General features: G+C 39.8%; 1 protein-coding gene across 9 annotated transcripts; it reads left to right on the forward strand.

Annotated features, from left to right (window-relative positions):
* Positions 1-2,135: 2,135 nt before the first annotated feature.
* On the forward strand, positions 2,136-12,133 carry LOC108929731 (prolyl 4-hydroxylase subunit alpha-2-like). Of its 9 annotated transcripts, none has more exons than XR_001965785.2 (15): positions 2,136-2,212; positions 4,409-4,509; positions 4,735-4,831; positions 5,537-5,688; positions 5,830-5,967; positions 6,679-6,918; positions 7,279-7,478; positions 7,689-7,865; positions 8,008-8,078; positions 8,191-8,290; positions 8,775-8,828; positions 9,948-10,007; positions 10,080-10,145; positions 10,647-10,715; positions 10,823-10,859. XR_001965785.2 is itself a non-coding variant. In XM_018744455.2 (15 exons), the coding sequence occupies exons 2-15, from the start codon at positions 4,428-4,430 to the stop codon at positions 11,873-11,875; spliced, it is 1,608 nt and encodes a 535-aa protein (XP_018599971.2). In that variant the 5' UTR covers positions 2,136-2,212; positions 4,409-4,427; the 3' UTR covers positions 11,876-12,133. The 9 variants fall into 9 exon arrangements, 4 of the variants coding, with proteins under 4 accessions (XP_018599971.2, XP_018599974.2, XP_018599972.2 ...); XM_018744455.2 differs by lacking the exon at positions 10,080-10,145 and adding an exon at positions 11,805-12,133 and having other exon boundaries at positions 10,823-10,919; XR_001965786.2 differs by having other exon boundaries at positions 9,593-10,145; positions 10,823-10,862.
* Positions 12,134-12,339: the final 206 nt, after the last annotated feature.

The raw sequence follows: 12,339 nt of genomic DNA on the forward strand, positions 1-12,339 counted from the left end.
ACCCAAACCCACCGCACCACCACAATCATGTAATTTCTTTCAACTTCATTTTAATTCCGTAGACTTGCATTATTAGCCAATAATATTTCTTTGCTTTTCCATAAATAAGAGCAAACATTAGAGAAATTAGACTGATTTATTGATTGATTACAGAAGTCAAAGATCTCAATGCTACACCTCAGAAATTCTATAAAAATCAGGTCACCTCAATGGTAAAAGAAAACATCAGAATACATCAGACATTGCTCGGACATCCGACTGCAAGATAAATTAAAAAAAAAAAAAAGTTTTGACTAAAATTAAAGGCCTTGACTAATCGTACTGTTGTGCTGAGTGGATTATTGCCAAAGTTTGAAAGCTGTGTTTGAAGTATAGCATGATGCTATTGCCATGTACCAAGTTCCTCATGCCAAGCCAAACAAGAAGCGTTATGACAATGAAGAGCTGTTTGAGAAGATTTTCTAAGCAAGGTCAGGGGAAATGACAGAGCCTGGGTGTTCTCCCTCCTGTCGCTTCGACACAATGAGCACGTCTGACTTTGTGCCCTGCTGATGTATGAGTAATAAGGCAAACAGCAGACTGCAAAGCAAAGAGCAGCGCCAGGAACAAGGGCTGCATCTGGAAGGGCTTCACTGAAAATAAATGACGTTCTGGCAATTTCTGACCTACTTTTCATAAACAGAACTACTTATAGTGAAACAGTGGCTTACTGTTTTATACCAAAGTAGCAGCCAGCACAGCGGCAAACAATCTGAATGAAACTAAAAGGAGCGCTTTCGGCTGTCCTGCCACTTAGACGAAGGTGGTGAAAACTTTAGCTGCGAAGGGCTGAAACGTAGAATTAGGTATTCTACCAGTCACTTAATGAATTTATTTCCCAGGCACTTTTGTCCAAGGTCACTTCAGACTCATTTACCTGTTTACACAGCAGGGTATCCTAACCACAGTAATTTGGGGTGAGTAGCTACCTTGAGCAAGACTACTACTATAACAGAGGTGGGATTTGAACCTGGACCCTTCAGTTTGCACAGCTGCAGACCTAACCACTACATTACACCTTGCCCCATGCGTGATGATATTAAAAGAAACATTGCAATAAAAGATTAAGTACTTTCCATTTATTAAAATTAGGTTTTATAAAATTCATGGTAGCTGTGTGTCGCTTGACAGAGAGCGTTGTTCCTAAGGCCCCACAGAGACGGGCTTCCCGGGGATATGGAATACTCTAGAATACTCTGGAAAGGGAGAGAATGTGGATCTAAGGCGACACCTAGTGGTCGATTTCCTTTCGCTACGTCCAAAAAATAGAAAGTGACCTCACTAATCCGGTTTGTTAATGAAACCTGCGCGGTCGGATGGGGCGAAGAAGGACGCACGAACACTTTGTTGTGAACCTTTATTGGAACTCCGGCACACGGCGAGAGTCATGAGTGCGAACACATGGAAATAACGCTCTCGAACCGAACACCACTTTTCCTCAGGCCATCTTCTTCTAGAGAGAGAGAGAGAGTCCTGACTTCCTTCTTCTGGCACAAGAAGAACAAGAAGCCACCACTCACTCAGCCCAACATTCCCCGTGAACCCGACAGCGGTTGAACAACTAATTCACATTTACATTTATTTATTTAGCTTATTTAGATGCTTTTCTCCAAGCGACTTCCAATGAACTCTATGTAGTGTCATCAGCCCACACACCTTATTCACTGTGGTGACTTACACTGCTAGATGCACTACTTACACCGGGTCACTCATCCATACACGAGTGGAACACACTCTCTCCGTCACTCACACATGGGGGAACCTGAACGGATCGATCTATCTGAAGTATTTCGAATTTCTCAGTGGGCCTATCTCTCTCTTTGATGGCGTGGCCCACCGCTAAAGCTGTTGTTAATCAATAACAAAGATATATAATTGTACTTGCAGTATTATAGCTCTCTTTATGTTAAAATATAAACCTCTTCCTGTTGTGAACTCTAAACTTCTTTCAAAGTGAGTGCGCAGATTATAGAAGGTTTACGCCTCCGCCTAGAACAGGGGTGTGGCTTGGGTCGGGTTTGGTTGGGATGGGATGGGATGGCGTGGCGGTGGGGGAGTTCCGTTTTTTTTTTTTTTTTTTTTTTTCTGGGCAAAGTTTTGACCGCTACGCAGTTAAGCACCGAATAACGTCTGAACTTCGGTGGAGAGCAGTGTAAATGTGCTGAAGAACGCGGTAAGCCTAAAAACTGTTTTTAACTGAGGTACTCTGCTAGAGTAACATATTATTTCAACTGTAACTACTTCTTGTTATACAGTAGTACTAAATTACGAAGAGAACGGCAAACATTTAACAAAACATTTCTGATTTCATTTGTAGTTACAATGATGCGAAAGACACAAAATTCAGTAATAACAGGTCCAAAAAAAAGACGCAAGCCTAACTTTCAAAGTTACTTTGTATGACTGTTTATCCCGTTTTGTCGCACCTAACTTTACTGTGTCGTAACGTACTGTAAAGGACTTAAGTTAAGGAGGATCCGATCGATTATATTCTGTGTTCGACAAAACGAACGATATCGATGTAGTAATAGTTTGTCAGTTAATAATATTCATGCCTCTTGTTTCATTTGAGCTGCCGGCGGAGTTCGTTGTTGAAAGTTCTGGAAATATCCTTGGCGTGGACGGGTCCCGGGAAGCTGAGCAAACGAAACGGCCGTTTTACTGAGTCCTAGTATTAGTTATACTACTAGGAGAGTAAATCAATTTATTAAAAATCAAAAGGGACACAGTACAGTATGTGTGGGGGGAGCCAACACAACTGACAACATCCGATGATCCGTGTAAATTTGAGTATAACGCGATAAGTCACGATAAGTTATCGTGACTTGCCGCGCGTTACGTTACTCAGATTTACACGGATTTACCAGCAGTTTTAAACTGAGTTTATGCAGCCAGGTATTCATACTGTATCAGTTCAGGGGAAGTACTTGATCAAGGCGGTAGATCGGGGTGGGATTCGAACGCAGGACCTTGCGGTGCCGAGGTGGCCGAGAGCTTTGAGGTCAGGCTGCCTGTTGCTGCTGTAGGAAAAGTGTCATCTTGTGCAAAGTTAGAGGCTCCCCCAACACAGTACTGTACTGTGTCTCTTTTGATGTATATATTTTTTTAGAAAATAAAAAATAGATTTACCTTCCATCCTAATATTCATTTTTCAAAACTTTGGGGGCAATGTGACTTTAGTAGACTTTATATTTTTATTATTTCATGTGTGCTTTTGGACTTATAAGAAGGAAAGTAACTAGTGTACATTACTTTTGAAGTTCTTATGTCTCTGGAAACATTTCAATGTCTTGTAATATATAAAAAAAAAAAATCATGAGTCTTGAAGTATGTTGCTGATATGTTTTGTCCTTGTGTTAGATTTTTTTTTAAAATTGTGAGCGTTATGTCTGTTTTTCAGTAACACGATTGATGCAAGCATGTGCAAAGTTACACAATGATATGCTTGAACCAATTCCAGCTAAACATCTGTGTAATAGGGAGAATTATTGGCAATATGGTACTCCAAACAAGTAAAATTCAGGGTGAAGTTGAAGTTGCATATTTCAGCAAGTCACTATGTTCAAGTCAAGGTTGTTGAATTACTCCAGAATACCCTGCTGTATAAATGAGTAAATTATTGCAAAGATGGCTGTGTAATTATAAACTGCCTTGGAAAAAAAGCATCAGCTAAATAAAGGTCACTGAAGTTAACGCAGAGTCTGGTCAGAAGTATGTATTTTGCAAGTCAAAAATAGTGCTCAGATTTCTCCACAAAAATTTGGAGTCTAGACAAGGAGTATATTCACAAGGCACAGTGTCTTAGTTTTTTGAAGGATGTTTCATGAGATGAGGGAGGTGACAGAAGTAGTGATAAAAGAGGAGGAGTATCCTGGGGAAACTCATACTTTAGGAAGGAAAGAAAATTTGAGACTATAAATTAGTTTAAATTACCTTGAAATCCTTTTCCTTGAGGCATCAGATTGTGATTTGAAATTTATTTCTGAATTCCTAAGCATTTTGAACTGCTGTATACTGCATTTGTTATAAGCATTTGTTGGCATTGGTGGAAAAGTAATTTAAACAAAACAGACTGCATAGCATCAATCAGTTTTCTTTCCTTTTTAGCTTTTAGCTGAAGATTATTTTTCATTTCTGTAAATATGAAAAATTGGTATATCTGGTTCAAAATGGAAACGGCTCTGTCCGAAACCTTTTTGTAAAGGGTGCATGTTCATAAAAATAATTCTTTGCGAATGATTTAAGTTCAGTTTCAGTATTGACACCAGTTAGAAGTCTTACATACAAAAGTATAATTTGGTGGTTTGTTTTGATTCTCATTTTATTTTTCAAATTCACTTAACCTAATGAGGTTTTTCCCCCTCATTAGGTTACATGCTATAGTGAAGATGACACTGTCTTTCCTCGTCTTGGCCATGACTCTCTGCATCCTCCCTGGTGGCGTCAGGGCAGAGATCTACACCTCCATCGGTATGTACGGGTGTAATATGGGGGGGGCACTCGTGTCAGTCATAGATGTAAACTTTGTACATTTACTTCTCTTTAGTTTCCATTTTAGTTACTTGGCTGGAAAGAACCACCAATGCAGTGAGATGTTGATGAGGAGCTCTGGCAAGACCAAGGAATGATTAACAAAAGTCTGTGTTGAGGAATAAATTATGCCCCATCTGCTGTCCCCACACTCTTGTCTTGTAGGTCAAATGACAGATCTCATATTCAGAGAGAGAGAGCTCGTCCAGTCCCTGAAAGAGTATATCCAAACTGAGAAGTCCAGACTTGCTTTTGTCAAAAGGTAAACTTTACTTGTATTACAAATTTTAACAATAAAAAGCAAGAGAGACAAGCGTCAGTAGAAACGTCTCCGGTTTCCCGTGGTGTATTCCGCGATTGAGGTTATCTGCTACTCCATGATCACAGAAATATCAAGTGTACTTGTCTGGTATTGGGTTAACAGAGCTCTCATCCAAGTGTCTTACATCACCCAATGGAAGCCGTAAAGTGAAAAGGAGCAGGTGGCTCACAGCTCGCTCACTGAACACAGTGTGTCCCTGGATCCTCCTCTCCTGGGTTGATTTGGGTGTCATGCATGGAGGAGGACTTCTTAAATTCAGAGTCTGTCATGGAAACGTAGGGTGCGAAGCAGGGTATACCTTGGATGGGATACCAGTTCATCACAGGGTAATCACACACATTCATTCACTCATAGATTCACACACTAAGGGCAGTGTAGAGTCACTAGTTCTCTTGAAAGACATGAATTGTTAGAGGAAACATGGTGAACATGCAAATTCCATATAGACTGAGCAGGACTCAAGCAGGCTATATAATAAGTGGGCAGCTGGCTACAAATAAACTGGGAGGGAAAAAGGGTGAAATGTTGCAGATGTATGGAACTTTTGGAACTTTTTCTGTTTTAACAGATCACATGAGGACTTTCATTTAACTGTTTCTTTTTTTTCTTTTTCTTTTTCCTTTTTTTTCCCCCCCCACCTTCTAGTTGGGCAGGTAAGCTGGATGCACTGACACAACTGTCCACTTCAGACCCTGAGGGGTACCTGGCACACCCAGTCAACGCATACAAGCTGCTAAAGAGGCTCAACATGGAGTGGTCAGAACTGGAGAACCTGGTGCTGCAGGATGTGTCTAATGGTAGGGTGAGAAAAGACCTCAAGGCAGTGAAGTTTTACTACATGACCATGTTTTGGTGATGAGGGACTTCTTCCACACATCAGCAAAGGGGGAATTTGCCGTAGAGGCTGTGCTTGACGAGCAGTCCTTTTGTATTTTCAGGGTTCCTTGCCAATATCTTGCTGCATAAGCAGTTCTTTCCTGATGAGGAGGACAAGATAGGAGCGGCTAAGGCACTGATGCGTCTGCAAGACACATACAAGCTAGACTCTGAGATCTTATCAAGTGGCAAACTGCCAGGTAAGCTGGTCTGATGTTGTTCCCTGAGGCTATTTCACCTTCTCCGCTGCACTCTGATTTAACATGCTATTATGAGTTACATGTATAGAGCTTCAAACTGCAACTTTTCAAAACCTTGAATGTTGAGTATGAGAACACAGGAATTCTGTGTTCACCTTTCAGTGTTCAAGAAAGGTCTCAGAACCCATCTTTCAGACATACATTTTTCTTGATCTCTTAATTGCTCCATAAATTTGCATCGCACCATTTGTCACAGTAATCTTTGTATTTCCTGTCAATTCTGTATGCAACTACTCATGTAATGTGCAGTGGCAGAAATGATGGTTTTGGAGGAATTAACCATGTTTTTCCAATTATGTGTGCATCTGGAGCTTTTTACGTGTTAAAGCATTTTGTTTGCTATGAATGCTCACCTTGGAGGAGATCATATGCCAGATATATGCATTTTAATTATTTAATTTTACAAAAATTTAGCTCTGTAAGTAGGAGTAATGTTAATGTAAGAGCAATATGAGTTTTCATTATTTGGTATTTTACAATTATGCATGGTTCCATAATATTTACGTTTATTCATTTAGCTGACACTTTTCTCAAACGATTTACAATGCCATGCTTCTTACAGTTATTTACCAGTTTATACAGCTGGGTAACTTTACTGGAGCAATTTAGGGTAAGTAAGTTACTCTGATGGTGGACATGTTGCCTGTCCAGGTGTGCGGCACAATGGGTTCCTGACAGTGGATGACTGTTTTGATATGGGAAAGATTGCCTATGATGAAGAAGACCACTATCATTCAGCGTTGTGGATGCAAGAAGTCCTGAGGCGGCTGGATGCCGGCGAAGACGGTGCCGTATCCTTGTCCGAAGCTCTGGATTATCTCAGCTTCTCTGTCTATCAGCTGGGGGACCTTCATCGGAGTGCGGAGCTGATAAGGCGCTTGGTTTCAATCGGTACATCCTATTCTTTGCGTTTTTGTTTTGTCGTAGTGTTAAGGATCGAATTTTACTTTGCCATTTTTTTCATCTGATACAGACTGCTCTATTATGTAACGTCACAAATCAGACAGTTAAACCTTATTAATCCTGTCTAAAACTTAACATCTAGACTTAATTCTGCAGTTAGCTCCTTGTTCAGTTATCTTTGACATAAATATGCAACTGGTACTTGGGTGTACTTGTGTAATTATGTTATGACAAAATTATAACATATGGTTATGCGTTGATACGGATTGCTTTTTATAGTTTCAAAAGCCATATAATGAAACTGATTAAAATAAGGTTGTTGCATTCAGCTCTTTTTCTTGGCCTTAGAGCCTAGCCATCAGAGGGCATTGGGAAACCTGAACCATTTAGAGATGATGATGTCCAAGAAGATAGAGGATGGCGAGGAGATGCACCCAAGTCCTGCAACAGAAAGACCCGTCACACTGGAAACCTATGAGCGTCCTCGTGACCATCTGCCCGAGAGGGAGACCTACGAGGCCCTATGCAGAGGAGAGGGTGTTCGAATGGTAACACTCCTGGGGGGGGGGGGGTCGTCGTCATCATGGAGCCTTTGGCTTCCCACTGTATTCACCTCACTAATAATGAGGTGCCACACGCTGAAATTTTGCTCCCATTTTCGAGCCCCAATTTTATCTACTCATGAATGTGATGTAGTGTTTTTGCCCCACGTGTTGGAAGATGGAAGTGAGCAGAGATTCTCTCATCTGCTCAATCAGACTGAACAGAGACGCAGCCGCCTCTTCTGCCGCTACCAGGACAGGGGCAGGAACCCGCGACTACTGCTGGCACCCATGAAGGAGGAGGACGAATGGGATAACCCACACATCGTGCGCTACCTGGACGCCCTGTCCCAGACAGAGATGGACAGGATTAAGGAACTTGCCAAACCTGTGGTGGGGAGCATGTGAATGTGAAACATGTTCTTGTCAGCCTGTTGTCTCAGATTTTTATACTTTCTTATACAAAGAATATTTAGTACATGGAAAATACAGAGTTGTAACTTTTTGCTGTATTTTTTTTCCCACATTTCTGAAGCTTGCAAGGGCCACCGTAAGAGATCCTGTATCAGGCGTTCTGACAGTAGCAAATTACAGAGTCTCCAAAAGGTTAGTAATGAAAAACGGACACTTGTCTCTGCAGCCAGCATCCCCTGTTCTGATGTTGCTGAGTGTCATTGGTAACTTTGTTGTGTTAAAGACTCTAACAGTGAGCCCTTAGTGCCTGGCTAGGAGATGAGGTTGACCCCATCATTGCTCGTGTCAGTCAGAGGATAGAGGACGTAACAGGACTGTCATTGGAAACAGCCGAATCCCTCCAGGTGCGGTTTGCTCAACAGCTCACCTGACACATTTCCAATGGATCTTAACTCAACTTCACCCTGTTCTTCAAAGTACATTTGCAGACTCTTCACCAAAGCAAAGTCTAACTAAGTAAATAAAGTGCATTTTGCAATATGCTAAGTACTCTGGATCGAGAGACATTAGTATGAATATACTGTTTGGCACACGTTTTTACCAGCACACATTACTCATACAGATGCCATTATAACTCAGGCTGATTGGAAATACAAAGGTTATTATGATTAATGGTGTGATTCAAATGTATGGAGATAAAGAAGGAAATGAGGAGACAAGTGGATCTGAAAGACTTTTCTTGAATTCTGAAAGAGAGTCAGTAGTTCTGAGTGAGAGTGGAGTAATTAACCCATATCACTTGTAAGATCCTCTTGGTTTGATAAGACATCTTTTTTTTTTGTACTAATCAATTTTCCATAATGGTGTCTTCCATATGTCATGAAACAGGTTGCGAACTACGGAGTAGGAGGCCAGTATGAGCCACACTTTGATTTTTCAAGGGTAAGCTTTGGATGTAGACTAATTCAAGTTCGGCGTTCTTTAAACGGGCTACAGTTCCATCCTTTGTCTTTCAGTGATTTAACATTGGCTTCTCAATGTACAGTTGACCGGGAAACTCGACATGCCTATAAACGCAGTTTCACTTTTCTCACTCTTTGTCAATAAAATCTTAAAAGTATACCCGTCTTTATTTATTCAATAAGATTCATTGAAATCCACAAATAAAGGTATAATACAAAATATCCAACACTCATTTTTATTAACTTCAAATTGCACTAAGATTAAAGCTAAAATGTGAGAAAAATATCTTCACAGACTATTTATTGCAGATCCTTGACTAGTTTATCACCTTAACCAATTTCATTCCCACCTCCTTTTTTATGAAACTCACTCAGAAACACTGGACATGCACTATAAACACTGAAAGGGAGTTGCATGAAGGCAGTCCCACACTCCCATTCTGTTCTGAAGGCATTTTAGTGCCAACTAATAGCCGGCTGTGAAAACAGGTTGTTTTTCCTTTGAAACAGACAAAAATTTAAGGAAAAAAACTGCAGAAAATTAAACTTTATAAATCATAAAAATTTGTATTTTTTTAAAATTCGTAACTCAAATCTTTAACACTGGGAGCCAGTGCCAGTCCGCATGCAGAATACTGTTATGGGTTTCATGTATTTCACAGAAGTTACAGAAAGAATTTTTACTTTATAAAAATGGTGTTCTGTTAATGTATGATTTTGTAAAACTTGTTAATCTACTTTCAGAGATGGCCCTCAGTACTGCTACAAGCTATATCAGTGTATCAGACCGCATTAATTCAGAGGTGAAAATGTGCTACATTCTTAAAATTTTGTTGTTCTATATTATTTGCATTGTCATTTTAATTGATAACGTTGATGTTTGAGCTTAATCTCAAATGTGAGCACACCATACCAAATATGAATCTACCAACACACTGTAAGTAATAGCTTCAGGTGTGCCTGAGAAAGCGGACACTCGACATTTTTATGTGCATTTTGCAACCAGACCAAACTACAAAGAACATAAACGGTGTATATTGAACCTCATTGACTGTAGGTTTCATTTACAATTAAAGAGTTATTCATGAATTTCTTTCAGCGTCCTTTTGACATCACCCTCAAGGTTGATGGGAATAGACTTGCCACCTACTTGAACTATGTAAGTATGAAGCTGTAGTCTGTGGAGTGTTCTACCTTTCCCTGGATTTACTTTCACATTTTATCTTCATAGAAAGATGAGCCTGATGCTATCAAATCATTAGGCAGTGGAAATCTCGAAACTTCTTTTTAAAGTTAAGTAAGTATACGTATCCAGTTGCTGATACAGTTACGTGTGAGAGACAGTTCTTTGTTTCCTTGTTGCATAGTACATCAGCTGTAAGCAGCACTGATATATACAGTGCACATTTTGAAGGGGATCAGTAGCTATGCTCTTGGAAGACTAGTTAAAGCTAGGGTAAGTTTGGTATAGTTAACATTTCTTTTTAATACATGAACAAATGATTTCCTGGTCTTATTGTGTCTGGGCTAATATTCGCAGCAAGTGAGTCATTTAAATCTGGGGAAAAGGCTGATTTCACTACAAGGATACATTACGGCTGTTTCCACCTGCCACCTTATGCTTTATGAGACATTTCACATTTGCGCACACACACTAAATAATTAATAAATACTTGGTCTAATAAATAATAAAGTAACCACTAAAACCCCTACCACCTGAACCCATTCTGATGGAAAGGAAGAAATGTATATCACAGTAGATGCCCAGTTGACATTGTTTTGTTTTCTTCTACAAAAGATGAGCGACGTAGAAGCAGGGGGAGCAACGGTTTTCACGGACATTGGAGCCGCAATATGGCCTAGAAAGGTGAGCCATTGTCTAGTTTTCTCTTAGTGATATATGAGGATGTGGTTCGGAGAGGTATATTTGGTGCAGGGTGTGAGGGCTGCAGTAATTCTTTTCTGTCTGAGCAGGGCACTGCAGTATTCTGGTACAACCTTTGGAGAAGTGGGGAGGGAGATTACCGGACCCGGCATGCTGCTTGTCCTGTGTTGGTTGGAAGTAAATGGGGTAAATGTACAGTTTAGTGAAACACACCTTGCTACCTTTTTGAAAATTAATATACAGTACTAATTAAAAGTGTGAGTAGACTTCCTGAAAGCTAGATTTTTTTTTTTTTTCCATGAATTTAAGTTTTCTCAGGAAATGAGTCAATTTATCTTCCTAATTCGTCTGCTTTAATTCCCAGAAATTCAGCATCAGGATACTTCTGGTTCGCTAAGAAAATGAATATATAATTTAGAATCAAAATTGCTGTTTTTATCAGTTACTAATTTAAATATGTATTAAGTCTATAAAGTTTCTCAGCTTCAAACTATGTATAAAGTACTGCCTTGGCTTTGCGTCCAATTTCTATGTCCCAGATGGTGGTGTGTCAGAACACACTGCCAAAAGGATGTGCAGAATGCCAAGTGGGTATATTGCCAAATGTAGGTCTCCACTAATCCACACTTTAAAGTCCCCTGGACAAATCCCAGTCTTCTTTACACAAACAGTGTGTATCAGCTACATGTTGGGCATTCCTTTGTCTCACTGCAGACAGTTTTAATCAAACAACCACCAAATACTTTGTGGTGGAAACCGCTTTTTGTTGATACTAATACTGTGGTTTGTAAGCAATGTATGTAATTGCAAGTGTAATTTTTGCTTTATACAGGGAGTAGACGAAGTTTGGCTTACAGAGTACTTCTGGCATTCTCACATTGAAATCCTCTTTAAGTGTAATGGCTTGTAGCTGTGTCAATTAATGAAGCACATAATTATCCACTTTGTGCCAACTATTGAGTTTCTGTAGTTTTTCTAGAGGGATGGGGGGCTGCCAGAGTGTAAGAAATATCATGTTTTGAAAGCAGTGTAGACAACATTGGATCATTTTGAATTTCTCTGTGCTGGTAGTGGCGAATAAGTGGATCCACGAGCGGGGCCAGGAATTTCTAAGGCAGTGTGGGCTGACGGAGGTGGACTGAGCGCAGCGAATGCTCCATTTGGACTGGGGCTGAAGAGACGATGCAACCTTCAGACGCCAGTGACTGGAATTGCTCTACCATACAGATCTTTTGCAGAGTTTATTAATTATTAGGTTTCCGCAAATTTCCTAAAAAAGTTATCTATTTCAAATTGTCCACCAAAGATGTTATTTATTATTGTATTTTTAAGTGTATTTTTATCCATGTCAACTGGTAATTCCAAAGATGTCCCAATAACACTAAAAAAAGACTTTTTTTTATACATGTACTTCTACATTGGAGTTTGTAAATTGGAAATTAGCCTATTTCTTTCTGATCCAAAGTGCTCTGAAATTGTACACTAAAAAATGTGTATATGGTTATTTTTTGTTTTAATAATGTGAAATGTACATAAAAATGCATGTGACTGAATATGCTTACCATATTATATATGCAATTTTGAGAGAACCCTATGTAATGTATGC

Source organism: Scleropages formosus, chromosome 13, assembly GCF_900964775.1.
Source record: "Scleropages formosus chromosome 13, fSclFor1.1, whole genome shotgun sequence".
Classification (NCBI taxonomy): domain Eukaryota; kingdom Metazoa; phylum Chordata; class Actinopteri; order Osteoglossiformes; family Osteoglossidae; genus Scleropages; species Scleropages formosus.

Coding starts and splice junctions, on each gene's coding strand:
- LOC108929731 (XM_018744455.2), top strand. CDS start 4,428: ATGACACTGTCTTTCCTCGTCTTGGCCATGACTCTCTGCATCCTCCCT. Junction 10,716..10,822: donor CCGCAATATGGCCTAGAAAG/GTGAGCCATTGT, acceptor CTGTCTGAGCAG/GGCACTGCAGTATTCTGGTA. Junction 10,920..11,804: donor GTTGGTTGGAAGTAAATGGG/GTAAATGTACAG, acceptor CTGTGCTGGTAG/TGGCGAATAAGTGGATCCAC.